This window comes from Oncorhynchus mykiss, chromosome 8 (assembly GCF_057628025.1).
Source record: "Oncorhynchus mykiss isolate SJ-2025 chromosome 8, ASM5762802v1, whole genome shotgun sequence".
Classification (NCBI taxonomy): domain Eukaryota; kingdom Metazoa; phylum Chordata; class Actinopteri; order Salmoniformes; family Salmonidae; genus Oncorhynchus; species Oncorhynchus mykiss.
The window spans coordinates 71,205,684-71,226,394 of NC_143029.1; the positions used below are offsets into that span (position 1 = coordinate 71,205,684).

Sequence of the window (20,711 nt, forward strand, 5' to 3'; positions counted from 1 at the left end):
CTATCTATAGTAAAACAAGGAACATTTTCCCTTATGGGGACATTTACCACGTCCCCACGAGGACAAATACTATTTTGAGCTTAGGGGTTAGGGTTACAATTAGGTTTAGGGTTAGGGAAAATAAGATTTTGAATGGAAATAAATTGTAGGACCCCAAGAGGATAGAAAAACAAGTGTGTTTGTGCGTGTGTATGGAGGGGGAGGAGGGGTTAAGAGTGTATTCTGCTTGTGGGTGGGAGTGTGGCAGTGTATATGAGGATGTTAATTTAAAGTACTGCTCCAAATGCTTGTGATGCACTTCAATTCCATTTCATGTTCAATTCTATAACCCCAAAGGGTATGGGATTTTGAAGTCAAGTTCATCATTGATACCACACTTAATGACTCTTTTAATACAATTTTGGCCTGAGCTTTAATCTGTATGTGTGAGGATTGGGGAATGTGTTAAAACAGCTCCCACTCTAAACATACTGTGTGTTTCTGCGAGGGGTTGGGATACGGCAGAATACCAGTTTCTGTTGGACATTTAAGTAGGCTTCTCCTTCTACTCCTCTAGGACAACAAGGTGAATGGAGTGACAGACTCCACCCGTATCATGGGATATTCCTTCCTGTACCCGGCAGTGATCCCACGGCCCTACGTCTGCACGGTAACCCTCACCCCGCAGGACGAGTTCTTCATCCTGGGAAGCCGTGGCTTGTGGGATGCCGTGTCAGCGTCGGAGGCGGTGGAGGCGGTGCGTAATGTCCCAGATGGCCTGGCTGCAGCCAAGAAGCTGTGTACGCTGGCCCAGGGCTACGGCTGCACCGACAGTCTCTGTGCCGTGGTGGTGCAGCTCTCTGTGAGTGAGGACTGCTGTTGCTGCAGAGACCATCCCCAGCCGCCCCCTAGCCCTGTATTGGGCGGCTACCCCTCTTCGGGGGGTTCGTCGATAAAGGAGCGACCCACAGGGGACGGCTCCCTCCCTGTCCCCCCGTCCTCCTGCAGTGAGATCAGCAGTGAGATCAGTACTAGTGAGATGAGCAGCGAGGTGGGATCCACGGCCTCCTCTGACGAGCCTCCTCAGAGTTCCCTGGGGCTGCTGCATGAACAACCCCACCACCACCAGCTCCACCTGCACCACCAGGCCAACCAGCTCTCCCTGCAGGCCCAGCACGCTGCCCAGCCCTGCCCCTACCCTCACCCAGGCTCGGAGCTCCCTGCCCGGGGCTGCTGTGCTCTCCACCCTGCCTGTCTGACCGGATCCTTCCAGAGGCAGCTGTCCAGCGCCACCTTCTCCAGCGCACTATCTGACAACGGGCTGGACAGTGAGGACGAGGAGCCCATCGCCGGGGTCTTCTCCAACGGGAGCAGAGTGGAGGTGGAGGCCGACATCCACTGCCTTAGGGTTGAGGCCTCTTTATCATCGTCAGGACGGGAATGCTTGCTGGCCCCTCCTCCACCTCCTCCACCCTGCACCCCGGAACCACTGGAGGAAGGGGTGGAGCTGACCCTGGGGGAGGCGGATATGAGGGAGGATAGAGAAGAGGGCTGGTCAGTGGGCTGCGGCAGACCGGGTGATGACGGGAAGGCCATGGGGAAGAGGAGGGGGAACGGCTCTGTGGCCCCCCAGGAGAAGAGCCACAACCTGATCGAGGTGGCAGCAGACGCCCCATCTAAGAAGGGAGGGGGATACTTCACAGCCCCCGCCCAGCCCGACCCAGACGACCAGTTCATCATCCCTCCAGAGCTGGTGGAGGAGGTCAAGGAGATCATGAAGCAGCATCAGCAGAAGCAACAGAAAACACCTAGCCCCGACCAGCCTGCAGACTACTAGGACTGCAGGGAATTAGGACACACCCCGAAATCCCTACAGTGGAGAATCGCTACAGAGTCTTCGGACTAGCTGAGTAACATGTATCTGAAAAACAGCACCTTGCTGAGATGTCTACAGGCTACAATCACTCAACCCCTTTCCTGAGACCACAGCACTAGAGTACCAAGCACTGTAACCTGCTCCAACCCTTTCCCCAAAGTGACCTATAGAATAGGACATGCAAATGAGCCCTTTAAGATAACCCAACCCTATTGGGTATCCTACTTATGGACACACCTTTTATGGTCCAAAGTAGTTCCACTACTACTCACAGACAGACTGTGCGGAACGTTGTTTTTACATTAGACAACGAACCAATGAGTACCTATGTAATCAACACTAGTCTCTCTGCAAAAGGGTTAGCCTCTCACAACACACAGTTATGGATATGATGCCGTTGTTTTTTTACTTACCATATCTTTTAATGTAAAGAAAATTAAGTTGCTGAAAAAACCTTGTTAAATGAAACATGGAGAACAATCTTTTTTATTATCAATGAAATACATTTGAATGGTACACACCAATAATACCACGCTTAACTGTTGTAGATGGGGCACTTGATAAAACTCTATTTCTTCAGTAAATCATGGCTCTTGGCCTGTACAAAAGGCATATACATTTTTGTAGAAATTTGAAAGACTAACTCTTAGGAGTTGCATACTCTTTATGGTGACCTAGTCACTTTTACTAATCTTCTCTGAGAGAAATTGTGATTTTTTTTTCCCCCCAATGAATTGTAAATAAGAGAAATACTGATGCTTTTAAAGGAACTGTGTACCCGTATGTCTGTGGATGGATTTAGTGGTGTGGAGGGGGTGTGGGTCAGACCTGATTTCGCCGATCTCACCTTTTTCTCGTAGACACATACACTCAGAGACATGTTCAATACACACACAGATACGTGCATACACAGTACAACCACCCTGTTATACAGTACAAGCACACACAATTCACCATGGTTCTTTTCATTCAGTTCTGTTGATACTTACATCTTGGTTAGTCAGCACTCCCTCTAATGTGCTCACAACATACATACACACAGTATTCCGTCCCACTGCTATCACCGGCATGACTGTGTCCAGTTCAGTAATGCAAACAATTGCTATATTATCCACATGGAAAGTAAACCACACAAAACGTTCCTGTCTTTGGTATAATAAATCTTACATTTGTAAGCTTTGTTGTTCTAGTGGTATTTTATATTTTGCAGTGACATTTTAAATTCTCTCTCTGTGTGCGTTTGACACGTGTAAACTTGTATACAATCATTTCTCTCAGTAATTCCTCCCCTTTTTCAATGTATGACCCACTTGTATTTTGCAGATTAAGGTCATACAATTTTAAGTTCCTATAAACCAAAAAACAGCCATAAGTATAGCTGATAGCTTTCAATTATACTTTACAATACAATTTCAAATTACTGTTATCCAGAAATGCAGGAAAATCTCATTGCACATGTGTCATACTATAGCTCTAGTTTGAGTAAGGGCTCTATTCAATCTCTATAGCTGAAGTTTGGCTCTATAGCACGCTTGAAATTTAGAGGTAATTTCCAATTGAGCTGACATGTAGCGTTTACCGTGAATGCCGTGTCTGCTAACGCGGGAACATTGCCTCTAAATGTCAATCTGGCTACAACACAGAACTTCAGTGCTACTTATTGAATAGAGCCCTCATTCGAAAATCAGATGTATGTGCACCTTATGACCAGAAGAGGTCAATATTGTCAAATGTTTATATTAGCATCTCATTAATTTCAAAATCAGACGAACTTTAGAACCACTTATTATATTTATGCCCCTAATGCCTTCCATTCCATGACTGCAACTAAATAAACATTTCAGATATAATTCTCAATTTAAAACTATTAAGAGTCTGATATGAAAATGACATGACAGCAACACTAATGTAGCGTATGCCCTGAACAATACATACACTTCATAGCATATTTAGGATTTTTTTTTAAATTTGCACACAAATACAAAAAAAAATGGGATGTTAAGGTAAATGAAAATAACCTGTGCGGGAGAGGTAGAGCACATCCCCCTTTCAAGTGTTTAAATAAAAATTTAACACAAGAAAATAGTTGGAGATTTACATACACAAATAAACTACAAATCATGTCAAATGAACAGGCTGATCAAAATACATGGCTGATAGGCAGATCATTATTGGGATGAGACATTAAGTGGAATTTCCAGTAGATCTTTTGTCATTTTATATTTGAAGGAGTTGTAGCTTTTGCAGTTAACTTCTTCATCTACTTAATGCTGGCCATGAATAGTTTTGGTTCTGGCAGGGGGAAAAACATTACATTCCTGTGACGGTGACATTGGACATGGTGATGCCCCGGTCTCCTCCACCTCCGCTGTTCTTGTTTTTCCTCTTCACACACACCACACTGACTGCAGTCACCACCAACATGCCACCCAGCACAGAGAAAGAGGCTATAAGCGCTGTGGTCATCGTGTCCTGGGTGGAACCCTGATACTGACAACTCTCTCCGTAGTACCACCAGTCGTCACCAACTGCACACCTAGAGAGGGACCGAGAGAGAGAGTCACCTATCTACCCACTGCACATCTGGATAGGGAGAGAGAAATATAGCTCTAACATGGTTCACCTATATAGAGGGGAAGAAAGTGGGAGTCTACAAAGGCAACACTGGTTGTAATGATGTCATTATACAACCAGTTTTGCCTGCTGGGCTGTGTGTATGTGTAAAGGGTAAGACTGAGCATTCTGAGGAAACAGAGGGAATCATTTGTATCTGCAGAGCTGGTGCAAGATAATAAAAGGAAAGAATCAAGCTGTGGTTATCAATGCAGAGAGAAGAACAGAGCGAAAGAGAGAGAAATAGAATTCAGTATGGATGATTGAATTTCAGACCATTGTATTGTGTAAGCGACAAGCCTCGATAAGAAAGTGTCCTCACCTGCAAAGAGCATTTCCAGCATCCACCACACAGACGCCCTCATTCCCACATGTGACCTTAGTGCAGGGGTCAGTAGGTGGCAATATGGCGGTGGTAACCGTGGTGACTGGTGGCAATGTGGAGGAGGGTACGGGCTGGGTCACCGTAAGATGTGACACATCTGAAGACAGAGATTTGGAGGAGGGGGCATGTATGTAATGAGAATGAGGTACAGTACACATAATACTAACATAGAAATGAATGTTGGCCTACAGACACTGGGATGGGATTGGGTAGCATGATTGATTATAGAAATGGCGAATGGCCGTGAATTGGTAATGAATCACATGATGTGGACATCACAGTCGACTTTGGCCACGAAAAACAGTCCAACTCCGCCCCTTTCTCAATTTTCAAACAGAAATAAAGTGTTCCTTTGGTGGTTCGTCGATGTGTCATTCTGGTCATGCGCACTGTGACCAGCATAGCTAGTTAGTTAGCTAGCCAGTAACTCCTCCAGTATGCGTTGACGTCATTTCAAAGGATTTGTTTTTGGATGGAAGCTGTAGAGGTTGGTAAGAATGGCACTTCTGTAACCAAATATCTTATTCATACATTTGAGGGTTTAAGCATTAAATTCCCTGGTATGATGGTGGATTGATCCATTGTAGTTTAAAGCCATTATTTTTGCATTTTTTCCCAAAGCCAACCTTTAAATAGATGGAAAACCACAACCCATGATTTTATTTGAATGAGTGTGATGATAATCAACAAGGCAGTGTAAGGGCCCACTGCATAGCGGTTGTTTTGGCGGTGTCGGAGGTGGAACTGCTGTGGACCTCTGTGGTTCCTGGCATTATACCTAAAGTGGACATTGCCATTGGCTGCACAGAGTCGCATTAACAGAAATCCCATGCAGCCCATGCAGCCTTATTTACAAGTTTGCAATAGAATGTGAGATGTTATCTAAACCTTGATTAGGCTGATAGAAATCCTATTTATTTTGTTTAATGATTTTCAACTTGAGTGTCATTATTTCTATATAGCCTACACTAACTTATGCAGAACTTCTAACCCGAGTGGGACAAGTGTGGCTTTGTGACAATGACCACACGAGCAGCAGCTCTAGCACAGTAACCCTTCTGACACCGCCGAAACGCCAACTTGCGGGTGTTAAAACTTGATTGAATCTAGGCCTTAATGGGATATGATGGTGGATCCACAGGAGGTTGGTGGCACCTTAATTGGGGAGGACATGCTTGTGGTTATGGCTGAAAAGGAATGAGTGGAATTGTATCAAACACATGGTTTGATGCCGCTCCGTTCCAGCCATTATTATGAGCCGTTCTCCCCTCAACAGCCTCCACTGGTGGGATCATACAGATTAGTATATTGAACATGATTATGCAAAACAGAGAGACAATGTATCATGATTTCAGAGAATGTAGAGAATGCTTTTGGCGTGTTTTTGATAAAAAGGTATTTTCAGTAGCCTGGTCCCAGATCTGTTTGTGTGATCGTGTCAAACGCAGCAATGACCATTGGTGGAAAAAGTACCCAATTTTTATACTTGAGTAAAAGTAAAGATACCTTAATAGAAAATGACTCAAGTAAAAGTGAGTCACCCAGTAAAATACTACTTAAGTAAAAGTCTAAAAGTACTTGGTTTTAAATATATTTACGTGTCAAAAGTAAATGTAATTACTAAAATATACTTAAGTATCAAAAGTAAATGTAGAAATAATATAAAATTCCTTATATAAACGCAAACCAGACGGCATCATTTTCCTTGTTTTTTTTTTAACGGATAGCCAGGGTCATGCTCTAACACTCAGACATAATTTACAAACGATGTGTTGAGTGAGTCCACCAGAGCAGAGGCAGAAGGGATGTTCTCTTGATAAGTGTTTAAATTAAACAGTTTTCCTGTCCTGTTAATCATTCACAATGTAACGAGTACTTTGGGTGTCAGGGAAAATGTATGGTGTAAAAAGTACATAACTGTCTTTAGGAATGTAGTGAAGTAAAAGTCAAAGTTGTACAGATACCCCCCAAAAATACTTAAGTATTACTTTCAAGTACTTTTACTTACACCACTGACAATGACCAAACAGATCTGGAACCAGGCTAACTTTTGTCAGGACTGACCATAGGAGTTGGCAATACAGCACGAACAGATCTGGCTAACTTTTGTCATGGCTAACCATAGGAGTTGGCAATACAGCACGAACAGATCTGGAACCAGGCTAACTTTTGTCATGGCTAACCATAGGAGTTGGCAATACAGCAAGAACAGATCTGGAACCAGGCTAACTTTTGTCAGGACTGACCATAGGAGTTGGCAATACAGCACGAACAGATCTGGAACCAGGATAACTTTTGTCATGGCTAACCATGGGAGTTGGCAATACAGCACGAACAGATCTGGAACCAGGATAACTTTTGACATGACTAACCATAGGAGTTGGCAATACAGCACGAACAGATCTGGAACCAGGCTAACTTTTGTCATGGCTAACCATAGGAGTTGGCAATACAGCACGAACAGATCTGGAACCAGGCTAACTTTTGTCAGGACTGACCATAGGAGTTGGCAATACAGCACGAACAGATCTGGAACCAGGCTAACTTTTGTCAGGACTGACCATAGGAGTTGGCAAAACAGCATGAACAGATCTGGAACCAGGCTAACTTTTGTCATGGCTAACCATAGGAGTTGGCAATACAGCACGAACAAATCTGGGACCAGGGTAACGTTTCAGAACTTCTTACCCTCCATGGTAAGCAGGAAGATGGCGTCTCCCCCCTTGATGAAGTCCCTGCTCTTGGCCCTGCCATGGGTGAGGTACGCGGTTGTCCCGGCACCCGGCCCACGAAAATATTTGGTCCCATCCGCCGCTGACACTTCAACGCCCACCTTACGAGGGTCATCCCAGAAGAACAGCTCTGAAGTCTCTGAAAGGTAAAAACACAAATCTTTCTCAATATACTCTACATGACTTCATCTATGAAATAAGAAGACTACTACTTTAAGTCCATGCAAAACCAGGTGGAACATCTCAGAAAAAAATGGTAATTCCATTCATTTGAAAATGGAATTTAACTCCATATGTTAAAGTAAATCCCTGGGTTTCAAATCATTCTGCACTTGTCTTGGTCTATATTAATTAGGCATTTCAGAAGGGCACTGACCTAGGATCAGTTTAGCCTTTCAGATAATAATGAAAAAGATTACATGGAGAGAGGGAACCTGATCCTAGATCAACACTCCCAGTCTAAGATGCTTAATGAATACTGGACCTGGACTGACCACTGAGTTTCTTAGTAGGATCGGTGGTGACACTGCGCTGGTTGTTCATACGCCTCATGATGTCTGGGTTCTGATCGAACAGCATCATGGTCATCTGTTTCCACGGACACGGCCACTTCCGCACCTCTGTGTCACCGGTCATGGTCACCAGGTGGGCGTAGGCAGAAAGCTCCCCCGCGTAGCCCTCCTTCCCACTGGGGTAGAGCCCCATCTGGAAGGTGTAGCCCTCTCTGGACTTGAACGGGGGGCTGTAGATGGGTTTGTCGTTAGGAGTGGTCTCCATGATGTGGCTGAAGTTCTTCACCCGCCACACGTGGTCGGGGCAGGTAGTCTCAGAGAGGTTGATGTCGTCCAGGGAGAGACCACCTGTGGAGGGGGCGTCACCCTTGATGCCCTCGAACACCACCCGGAACTTCTTGACCACGTTCAGGCTCACATGGTGCAGGTGCCATAGGTCTTGAGGTGGTGCTGGGAGAAAGAGGAAACCATTAAGTTTATAAATACAGTAGAGAATATTGTTGTGTAGAATTTACAGTATATCATATGTTATACGCATTATATAGGTTAAGAAAAACCAATATGATGGGTGTAAACTAATAACAGATTATTTGAATGTCTATAGATTGATGTAACATATGTTAGCTATGTTAGAGACCATATGTTAGAGATGTTAGAGACCATATGTTAGAGATGTTAGCTGTGTTAGAGACCATATGTTAGAGATGTTAGCTATGTTAGAGACCATATGCTAGAGATGTTAGAGACCATATGTTAGAGATGTTAGCTATGTTAGAGATGTTAGAGACCATATGTTAGAGATGACAGCTATGTTAGAGACCATATGTTAGAGATGTTAGAGACCATATGTTAGAGATGTTAGCTATGTTAGAGACCATATGTTAGAGATGTTAGAGACCATATGTTAGAGATGTTAGCTATGTTAGAGACCATATGTTAGAGATGTTACCAAATATGGGCTGAATAACACGCAGGGTTCCATTGGGGTGGGCTTCATCGTACTCTCGGACAAGGATCACCAGCTGATCGTTGGCGCCACCACCATTGTAGAGGAAGAACTGCAGGCACTGGTAGCTTCTCTTGGGGTAGAGCAGTCTGCTCTCCAGCGTGGCTGTGTCTGCTGGTTTGCCTGTGGCAGTGCTCAAGTGCATGAAGTAGCCTGAGCCTGTGAACAATGGACATCAGTATACATTTTCCATTGGATTGTTAAGTAGGGTCAGCCTATAACTTTAGCCTATAACTAGGGCTCAGAGTTTTACTAACCAGGTAACAGTCAGGGAAAACTCTAGGTGTTATTTGTAACTGGACCTTTGATCACCCTTTGGACTGTAAGATAAGAAGAGAGCTGATAGTGATCTGCCCTGTCAGGGACTGAGGATGGGAGGTTGATAGTGTTGTTTTGTGGTTGGTGTGTACTGAGGGGGTGCTCACCGGTGCATTTGCCCATGTTGGAGTAGTCCGTGTTGGGCCCGCCAGGCGCCTGGGTCACCCTTGTCCATTCTGCCTGGTCCCCCGGCCCCTGGATCATACCACAGATGTTCTCTCTCTCAAAGTCGCAGGTGTCCAGGAAAGTGGAGGAGCGTGCTGGATCAAAGGACACGTATATGCAATCGCCATCAGCTGAACAGCAATCATAGGAAAACTTTGACCTGCTGTAAACGTTTTTATCTAGGTTTACCATGTACCTATGCAGTACCATGTACCCAACCGCGTTTGATAATCCACTAGGGTTCTCAATCAAATACTGTATACACTGCAGAAAGATCCTGAGTTTTGCTTTGAACAAATCACCTAACTAATCACTGTAATTCAAGTTTTATAGCAGAAATGTGACATTCCAGCAAAGGAAGTTTCCTGCACTGTGGGTTTGACTAAATTACAGTCTCCATCAAATAAATCAGTAGATCAGCAGGTCAATGTGAGTATGTCTTACTACTTACTTGGTAGATCAGTCAGTCTGCTCAGACAGTCGTTGATCACTGACTGAGCAGACTGATGCTCTTGAACATGGCCTGAGTCTTACTGCAGTTATACAGCCCAATGTTCCTATGCCTTACGACAGTTGTAGAGGCCTAAAAGTGACTGAGCCTTACAGCAGCTGTAGAGGCCTAAAGTGACTGAGCCTTACTGCAGTTGTAGAGGCCTAAAGTGACTGAGCCTTACTGCAGTTGTAGAGGCCTAAAGTGACTGAGCCTTACTGCAGCTGTAGAGGCCTAAAGTGACTGAGCCTTACTGCAGTTGTAGAGGCCTAAAGTGACTGAGCCTTACAGCAGCTGTAGAGGCCTAAAGTGGCTGAGCCTTACTGCAGTTGTAGAGGCCTAAAGTGACTGAGCCTTACTGCAGTTGTAGAGGCCTAAAGTGACTGAGCCTTACAGCAGCTGTAGAGGCCTAAAGTGACTGAGCCTTACTGCAGTTGTAGATGCCTAAAGTGACTGAGCCTTACTGCAGTTGTAGAGGCCTAAAGTGACTGAGCCTTACTGCAGTTGTAGAGGCCTAAAGTGACTGAGCCTTACTGCAGTTGTAGAGGCCTAAAGTGACTGAGCCTTACAGCAGCTGTAGAGGCCTAAAGTGACTGAGCCTTACAGCAGCTGTAGAGGCCTAAAGTGACTGAGCCTTACAGCAGCTGTAGAGGCCTAAAGTGACTGAGCCTTACAGCAGCTGTAGAGGCCTAAAGTGACTGAGCCTTACTGCAGTTGTAGAGGCCTAAAGTGACTGAGCCTTACTGCAGTTGTAGAGGCCTAAAGTGACTGAGCCTTACAGCAGCTGTAGAGGCCTAAAGTGACTGAGCCTTACAGCAGCTGTAGAGGCCTAAAGTGGCTGAGCCTTACTGCAGTTGTAGAGGCCTAAAGTGACTGAGCCTTACTGCAGTTGTAGAGGCCTAATGTGCCTGTGTCTTACTGCAGTTGTAGAGACGCCGTAGCTTGAGCAGGTCATTATCACTGAACTCCATGCGCTGACCGATGACATCAGCGAAGGCGGGGATCTTGGTGACGATTGTGGGCTCGGTACCGTTCCTGAACGCAGTCTTACTGTAGTGCATCATGGAACCGTAGTCGTAGGGGACACCCAGAGAACTGGACATGGTGTCATTGTACGTGTTGAAGTTGTGTTCCTTACCTGGAGATTGGTTGATTGAGGGAGGGAGAGAGAGAGTTCAGTTGGGTTGGAGGGGTCAAATCAGCCAGTTTACTCACTTCTTCAAATCTAGCCTTGGAATTTCAATTCGTCTCCTGAATTGACATGTACTGTAATAAGCCTTCAACCCCAAAATGTTAGCGAGACAAAGAATGTCTCCAATGGCAGATCTGTAGGGTTAGGGCTTCATGTGGATGACAAGATGCTGACTGGAATCTTAAGAATCATGTCGCTGCTCTTTCACCTTAAATTACACAAAATGAATGACTTGATATTAATGACTTAGACCATGCACTAATCTCAAATTTCACTTTAAATTTCCGTTGATGTTTACATGGTGCCCTTTGCCTGTTTGTCTGAGAGGATTAGGCAGTCGATCAGCGCAAGAAGACATTTGTTTGTCCTGATCACATAGTTTATAGCTCTTGGGAAAGGTCAAGATTAATGAACAAGTAGTGTACACTGTGGGTGGGCCTGTTTGGTCAGGCTAACACTAATCTGACTTTATGTTGTCATGTTGACATATTGTAATATGCTTTGTGGGAAGAAAACAGATTACTGTTTGTCCAGATGATAAGTTATTCCGAGAAATCCAATCACCATGTTTCTGATGACAAATACATGCAGGCATGCACAGTAAGAAACACCCCACTGGGAACAGACCTCAGCTCAACTTCTAGTTTTGATTTACATTCGGTTGAATTTTCAACTAACGTGAAATCACCATGTCATTGGATTTAGGTTAAAAGTTGAGTAAAATTTTTTTTTTTTATGTTGATGACTTTTTACAAATTCAATCAGTTTTCCACGTTGATTCAACATCATGACGTGGAAACAATGTTGATTAAACCCATTTTTACCCAGTGGGAATAGCCTAGATTCAATCAGATCAAGCGTTAATCCGTGATATCCGACACTTGTTTAGCTGGTGTAACTGTGTTAGAGCTGTCAAATTAGAGCTTCTGCTCCGTGTGGTTATTGTGACGAAGCTACACTCGTCCCACTCGCGTCAGAAGATCAGAACGAGAAAGAAAAAAATTACATTCAAATCGAAAAACATTTAACTAAACAATCAAGGTGTAGATTACATCTCACATTACAGTCGGACTTGTAATCAAGGCTGCATGGCTCTCTTAATGCGACTCTGTGCAGCCAATGGCAATGTCTGCTTTAGGTATAATGCCGGGAGCTGCTTGTGTATTTGACAGCTCTTACCTGGTACAACCCTAACCTTAGCCATAACCCTAACCCCTACATTTCGGGGTCAGAGGGTTAGGGGTAAGCATTATGGTTAGGGTTACCATAGGTTTATAGGTTCAGTACCCTCAGAGATGTGGTCCCACAGGATGGTGACGTAGTCATCGCGGTCCGACCGTGACTGCTCATGCCAGAAACCCAGTGCATGGAGGAATTCGTGTTCGATGGTCGCAATGCGGTCACAATTGGTCCCGATGGACAACCTCTGTTTCCCCACATGTTGGTTACCCACAGATGAGAAACAACTGAAAGAGAGACAACCAGAAAACATTGTTGAGCGTTAATATAATACAAACTCAAAGGCTATATATACTACAGCCTAACCTTTTTTTCCATGGGCACATCCTTCCAAAATAAAATATATACTCTACTGTTCAAAAGTTTGGGGTCACTTAGAAATGTCCTTGTTCTGGAAAAAAATGCATGTTTTTTGTCCATTAAAATAACATCAAATTGATCAGAAATACAGTGTAGATATTGTTAACACAGGAGTGATGGTTGCTGATAATGGGCCTCTGTAGGCCTATATACATATTCCATGAAAAATCTTTAGTTTCCAGCCACAATGGTCATTTACAACATTAACAATGTCTACACTGTATTTCTCATCAAATGTATGTTATTTCAATGGACAAAAAATATGCATTTCTTTAAAAAACAAGGACATTTCTAAGTGACCCCAAACTTTTGAACGGTAGTGTACTGCCAGGAGTGGATCTCCTAGTGAGACAATAACCCCAAACATACAGTACCTGTCAAAAGTTTGGACACACCTACTCATTCAAGGGTCTTCTTTATTTTAAATATTTTCTACATTGTAGAATAATAGTGAAGACATCAACACTATGAAATAACACATATGGAATCATGTAGTAACCAAAAATGTGTTAAACAATTAAAAATATATTTTATATTTGAGATTCTTCAAAGTAGCCACCCTTTGCCTTGATGACAGCTTTGCACACTCTTGGCATTCTCTCAACTAGCTACACTTGGAATGCTTTTGACTAGTACTGTATATACATTTTATGCAGTCATGTATGTCCAGTATCTTGAAAGCACAATGTAGAAACATTATAAATCAACATAAAAACAGAGCAGTCCATAACAGCTTACAGTACCCGCTTCCTTTGAAAATGGAAATGTAGTTCTGCTCTCCCTCCCAGGGGTTGAAGTCGATACAGGTCTTCAGGCGATACTGTTCAAAGGCCTTCAGGATAACACCTTTTGCATTGATCTCTGTGTTGTGAATAGAAGATATGTCTTGTAACCATGAAATTACACATTCAATTGAAGACTACGCCACATGACCTATTTCGTGCAATGGACCATAAAATAGTATCATTGTGTAAATTAATGTATTGCCCCTCTTAAATAGTCAACCTTTAGAACCACAAACATGTCTCAGAAAGTGAATGTGTATTATTACTAAGCAAAAATATAAACGCAACAATCTCAAAGACTTTACTGAGTTACAGTTCATATAAAGAAATCAGTCAATTGAAAACATTTACTAATCTATGGATTTCACATGACTGGGAAGACAGATGTGCATCTGTTGGTCATAGCCACCTTAAAAAAAGGTAGGGGTGTGGATCAGAACCAGTCAGTATCTGGTGCATGTACCACCATTTACCTCATGCAGCGCAACACATCTCCTTTGCATAGAGTTGATCAGGCTGTTTACTGTGTCCTGGGGAATGTTGTCCCACTCCTCCTCAATAGCTGTGCAAAGTTGCTGGATATTGGCGGGAACTGGGACATGCTGTAGTACACATCGATCCAGAACACCCAAAACGTGCTCAATGGGTGACAGGTGAGTATGCAGGCCATGGAAGAACTGGGATATTTTCAGCTTCCAGGAATTGTGTACAGATCCTTGCAACATGGAGCCGTGCATTATCATGCTGAAACATGATAGCGGATGAATGGCATAACAATTGCCCCTCAGGATCTCATCACGGTATCTCTGTGCATACATATTGCCATTGATAAAATGCAATTGTGTTTGTTGTCTGTAGCTAATAACTGCCTATATCTTAACCCCACCACCATGGGACACTCTGTTCACAACATTGACATCAGCAAACCACTCGCCCACACAACGCCATACAAGTGGTCTGTGGTTGTGAGGCTGGTTGGGCGTACTGCCAAGTTCTCCAAAACAACTTTGGAGGCGGCTTATGGTAAATAAATTAAAATTGGATTCTCTGGCAACAGCTCTGGTGGACATTCCTACATTCAGCATGCCAATTGCACGTTCCCTCAAAATTTGAGTAATCTGTGGCATTGTCATGTAGGATAAAACAGCACATTTTAGAGTGACCTTTTGTTGCCTCCAGCACGAGGTGCACTTGTGTGATGATCAGGCTGTTTAATCAGCTTCTTGATATGCCACACATGTCAGGTGTATAGATTATCTTGGCAAAGGAGAAATGCTCACTAACAGGGATGTGCTCACCGAACGTGCTACCTGTCCCAGACCTGCTGTTTTCAACTCTCTAAAGACAGTAGGAGTGGTAGAGATACTCTTAATGATCGGCTATGAAAAGCCAACTGACATTTACTCCTGAGGTGCTGACTTGCTGCACCCTCGACAACTACTGTGATTATTATTATTTGACCATGCTGGTAATTTATGAACATTTGAACATCTTGGCCATGTTCTGTTATAATCTCCACCCGGCACAGCCAAAAGAAAACTGGCCACCCCTCATAGCCTGGTTCCTCTCTAGGTTTCTTCCTAGGTTTTGGCCTTTCTAGGGAGTTTTTCCTAGCCACCGTGCTTCTACACCTGCATTGCTTGCTGTTTGGGGTTTTAGGCTGGGTTTCTGTACAGCACTTTGAGATATCAGATGATGTACGAAGGGCTATATAAATACATTTGATTTGATTTAAACACATTTGTGCACAAAACTTGAGAGAAATAAGCTTTTTATGCATATGCAACATTTCTGGGATCTTTTATTTCAGCTCATGAAACATGGAAGCAACACTTTAAATGATGTGTTTATATTTTTGTTCAGTGTAGATGTACAGTGCATTCGGAAAGTATTCAGACCCCTAAGTTACAGCCTTATTCTAAAATTGTTTAAAATGTTTTTTTCCGCCTTATCAAGCTACACACAATACCCCATAATGACAAAGCAAAAACAGTTCTTTCTTTTTTTTTAATTGCAAATGTAAATCTGAAATGTCACATTTACATAAGTATTCAGACCTTTTACTCAGTACTTGTTTAAAACACCTTTAGCAGTGATTACAGCCTTGAGTCTCCTTGGGTATGATGCTACAAGCTTGGCACACCTGTATTTGGGGAGTTTCTCCCATTCTTCTCTGCAGATCCTCTCAAGCTCTGTCAGGTTGGATGGAGAGCGTCACTACACAGCTATTTTCAGGTCTCTCCAGAGATGTTAGATCGGGTTCAAGTCCAGGCTCTGGCTGGGCCACTCAAGGACATTCAGAGACTTGTTCCGAAGCCACTCCTGCATTGTCTTGACTGTGTGCTTAGGGTTGTTGTCCTGTTGGAAGGTGAACCTTCGCCCCAGTCTGAAGTCCTGCTCTGGAGAAGGTTTTCATCAAGGATCTCTCTGTACTTTGCTTATTTCATCTTTCGCTTGATACTGACTACTCTCCCAGTCCCTGCCTCTGACAAACATCCCCACAGCATAATGCTACCACCACCATGCTTCACCGTAGGGATGGTGCCAGATTTCCTCCAAACGTGACACTTGGCATTCAGGGCAAAGAGTTCAATCTTGGTTTCATCAGACCAGAGAATCTTGTTTTTCATGGTCTGAGAGTCCTTTAGGTGCCTTTTGGCAAACTCCAAGCAGGCTGTCATGTACCTTTTAGTGAGGAGAGGCTTCCGTCTGGCCACTCTACCATAAAGGCCTGGAGTGGAGTGCTGCAGAGTTTGTTGTCCATCTGGAAGGTTCTCCCAACTCCACAGAGGAACTCTGCGGCTCTGACCATCGGGTTCTTGGTCACCTCCCTGACCAAGGCCCTTCTCCCCCGATTGCTCAGTTTGGCCGGGCAGCCAGCTCTAGGAAGAGTTCTTGGTGGTTCCAAACTTCTATCATTTAAGAATGTGCTCTTGGGGAACTTCAATGCTGGGAAAAAATGTTGGTACCCTTGTGCCTCGAAACAATCCTGTCTCGGCATTCTACGGACAATTCCTTTGACCTCATGGCTTGGTTTTTGCTCTGACTTTCACTGTCAACTGTGGGACCTTATATAGACAGGTGTGTGTCTTTCCAAATCATGTCCAATCATTGAATTTACCACAGGTGGACTCCAATCAAGTTGTAGAAACATCTCAAGGATGATCAATGGAAACAGGATGCACCTGAGCTCAACATCGTGTCTCGTAGCAAAGGGTCTGAATACTTACGTAAATAAGGTATTTCTGTTTTGTAATTTTTATACATTTGCAAAAAATTCTAAGAACATGTTTTCACTTTGTCATTATGGGTTATTGTGTGTAGATTGATGAGGAAAATAAGTAATTGAATCTATGAATTAATTAATTTTAGAATAAGGTTGTAACGTCAAGGGGTCTGAATACTTTCCGAATGCACTGTATGTATTATATTGTATCTACATATATGGTCTTACCCAAGTCATCCTCAAAGTAGTAGGGAACAGTCTTTGGCCATCTGTATTGATCCCCTATTATAGAATTCCGGCCTTGTTTCTGAGTCAGCCGTAGATTACATTTGACAAAAAAAGAAATAATAAATAATTTAGTTCTGTTAAGCGTGGGCAGTGAGCTGATATCATAGAAATATAATTGCCCAAGCCCATGAGGGTGCAGTTAAATTGCTGTGGTCTGCAATCAATGGAACTTCCCCATTCTTGTCTTTCTATTTCTATGCTTGATATAACATGTCATTGTTAAAGTGAAGACCAGCAGAAGTACTTATTAACTCACCTCATCAAGCTCAATATCCCCCTCCACCAGGTTTAACCCAGCCTCTGTTAGGACCAAGCACACACACACACACACACGGCACATTGCTATGAAACTCCCATTGAGTTATTAGAAACAAGATTAAGTAACATCCTAACTGACAAACCTTCATTGATATCAAAGATGTCCATGTCCCTTCCACCATCCACATCATATTCTGTAGAATAAATGTAAAGGACATACAGTAAATTACAACTTTGAATAGGTGACATTCTATTTGAAATATTGAAAAGAAAATAAGAAAATCCACTTACCTAAAACTCTTGGTGTAGGCTGACAAGCAACAGAGAGAAAACGTACCATTGTTTAGAGAAAGGGAGTGACCATTGTAACAATGCAAATGAGGCATTATACTAATTTGAAATGAAAATGCAAATTAGGTCAACATAAATGATATTACAGTATCTCAATAACAAATAAAACCATTCAATACCAGTACTAAAGCTATATTGATGTTTCTTTGAGACATGTTTTTCATTTTCACCAATATATAAATGAACAGATAAATGCAACATAACCTTACCAGAGATAAGACATTTTCACATAAGATCCATGAAATATGGAGGATGACTAAATATGTAGTTCTCCTCCCCATGTTTACTCCCTAGTCAAAGAATCCCTTAGTATGGAACACTAAGAATTAGTAGCCTTGGCCTCTCAGACAGACTTGAAAAAGGTGCTAAGCTAGTCCGATGGACCAGATAAAAGTACATGTGATGGCAAGATCAATAATTGACAGAGCAAGAAACAAAGTGTCATAATTCACCTACAGTCGACTCAGATGACTTGTCCACACACCTTTTCACACACACATAAACACACACCTCTACATACACACATGTACAGTCAGGTCCAGAATGATTGTCCCCCTTGATAAAGATTATCAAAAAAATACTATAAAATACTTCATACAAATACGGAGCTATATTGTACGCTCAAATAAACATGAAAATGGTATACTTATATATATATATTTGTTTAACAAGTAATACTTTTATTCTCAAAAGATAGGGGTCAAAAGTATTGCCACCCCTGTTTTCAATACCTCACCTTGCAAGGATAATGGCACTGACCATTTTTATAAAATGGTTTATTAGATTGGAGAACACATTGGGAGGGATCTTATACCATTCCTCCATACAGAATCTTTCTGGATCTTTGATATCCATTGTCTGCGCTTATGGTACTCTTCAATTCAAACCACAAATTTTCAATGGGATTTACGTCCAGAGACTGGGATGGCCATTGCAAAATGTTGATTTTGTAGTCAATTAACCATTTATTTGTGGATTTTGATGTACAGTATCAGTCAAAAGTGTGGACACACCTACTCATTCAAGGGTTTTTCTTTGTTTGTACTGTTTTCTACATTGTTGAAAATAGTGAAGACATCAAAACTATGAAATAACACCTACGGAATCATGTAGTTACCAAAAAATGAATAAAAAAACATTTTATATTTGAGATTCTTCAAAGTAGCCACACTTTGCCTTGATGAACGATATCATAACCGCCATCGATAAAAGACAGCACTGTGCAGCCTTCTTCATCGACCTGGCCAAGGCTTTCGACTCTGTCAATCACCGTATTCTTATCGGCAGACTCAATAGCCTTGGTTTTACTAATGACTGCCTCGCCTGGTTCACTAACTACAGTGCCTTGCGAAAGTATTCGGCCCCCTTGAACTTTGCGACCTTTTGCCACATTTCAGGCTTCAAACATAAAGATATACAACTGTATTTTTTTTGTGAAGAATCAACAACAAGTGGGACACAATCATGAAGTGGAACGACATTTATTGGATATTTCCGTTAAAAGCGCAGAGAGCATCATGAAGAACAAGGAACACACCAGGCAGGTCCGAGATACTGTTGTGAAGAAGTTTAAAGCCGGATTTGGATACAAAAAGATTTCCCAAGCTTTAAACATCCCAAGGAGCACTGTGCAAGCGATAATATTGAAATGGAAGGAGTATCAGACCACTGCAAATCTACCAAGACCTGGCCGTCCCTCTAAACTTTCAGCTCATACAAGGAGAAGACTGATCAGAGATGCAGCCAAGAGGCCCATGATCACTCTGGATGAACTGCAGAGATCTACAGCTGAGGTGGGAGACTCTGTCCATAGGACAACAATCAGTCGTATATTGCACAAATCTGGCCTTTATGGAAGAGTGGCAAGAAGAAAGCCATTTCTTAAAGATATCCATAAAAAGTGTCGTTTAAAGTTTGCCACAAGCCACCTGGGAGACACACCAAACATGTGGAAGAAGGTGCTCTGGTCAGATGAAACCAAAATTGAACTTTTTGGCAACAATGCAAAACGTTATGTTTGGCGTAAAAGCAACACAGCTGAACACACCATCCCCACTGTCAAACATGGTGGTGGCAGCATCATGGTTTGGGCCTGCTTTTCTTCAGCAGGGACAGGGAAGATGGTTAAAATTGATGGGAAGATGGATGGAGCCAAATACAGGACCATTCTGGAAGAAAACCTGATGGAGTCTGCAAAAGACCTGAGACTGGGACGGAGATTTGTCTTCCAACAAGACAATGATCCAAAACATAAAGCAAAATCTACAATGGAATGGTTCAAAAATAAACATATCCAGGTGTTAGAATGGCAAAGTCAAAGTCCAGACCTGAATCCAATTGAGAATCTGTGGAAAGAACTGAAAACTGCTGTTCACAAATGCTCTCCATCCAACCTCACTGAGCTCGAGCTGTTTTGCAAGGAGTAATGGGAAAAAAATTCAGTCTCTCGATGTGCAAAACTGATAGAGACATACCCCAAGCGACTTACAGCTGTAATCGCAGCAAAAGGTGGCGCTACAAAGTATTAACTTAAGGGGGCTGAATAATTTTGCACGGCCAATTTTTCAGTTTTTGAATTGTTAAAAAAGTTTGAAATATCCAATAAATGTCGTTCCACTTCATGATTGTGTCCCACTTGTTGTTGATTCTTCACAAAAAAATACATTTTTATATCTTTATGTTTGAAGCCTGAAATGTGGCAAAAGGTCGCAAAGTTCAAGGGGGCCGAATACTTTCCAAAGGCACTGTACTTCTCAGATAGAGTTCAGTGTGTCAAATCGGAGGGACTGTTGTACGGACCTCTGTCAGTCTCTATGGGGGTGCCACAGGGTTAAATTCTTGGGCCGACTCTCTTCTCTGTATATATCAATGATGTCGCTCTTCTTGCGGGTGATTCTTTGATCCACCGCTACGCAGAGGACACCATTCTGTATACT

The 20,711-nt window shown here is 42.8% G+C and overlaps 2 protein-coding genes across 2 annotated transcripts in view; one reads left to right on the plus strand and one right to left on the minus strand.

Moving 5' to 3' along the window:
* LOC110530434 (PH domain leucine-rich repeat-containing protein phosphatase 1) overlaps positions 1-3,030 on the plus strand; it is a 74,049-nt gene extending 71,019 nt beyond the window's left edge. Inside the window, exon 17 of the mRNA XM_021613493.3 lies at positions 557-3,030. Within this exon, the coding sequence (XP_021469168.2) occupies positions 557-1,816 (1,260 nt within the window). The 3' untranslated portion in view covers positions 1,817-3,030. The remainder of the gene's footprint in view (positions 1-556) is intronic.
* mep1bb (meprin A subunit beta b) lies at positions 2,326-18,215 on the minus strand. The gene is made up of 14 exons (XM_021613494.3): positions 17,985-18,215; positions 17,716-17,734; positions 17,568-17,618; positions 17,423-17,466; positions 17,107-17,185; positions 13,611-13,728; positions 12,556-12,734; positions 10,996-11,214; positions 9,529-9,681; positions 9,047-9,262; positions 8,080-8,547; positions 7,542-7,724; positions 4,791-4,950; positions 2,326-4,391 (listed from the first exon to the last, which is right to left on the minus strand). The coding sequence occupies exons 1-14, from the start codon at positions 18,054-18,056 to the stop codon at positions 4,166-4,168; spliced, it is 2,187 nt and encodes a 728-aa protein (XP_021469169.3). The 5' UTR covers positions 18,057-18,215; the 3' UTR covers positions 2,326-4,165.
* Positions 18,216-20,711: the final 2,496 nt, after the last annotated feature.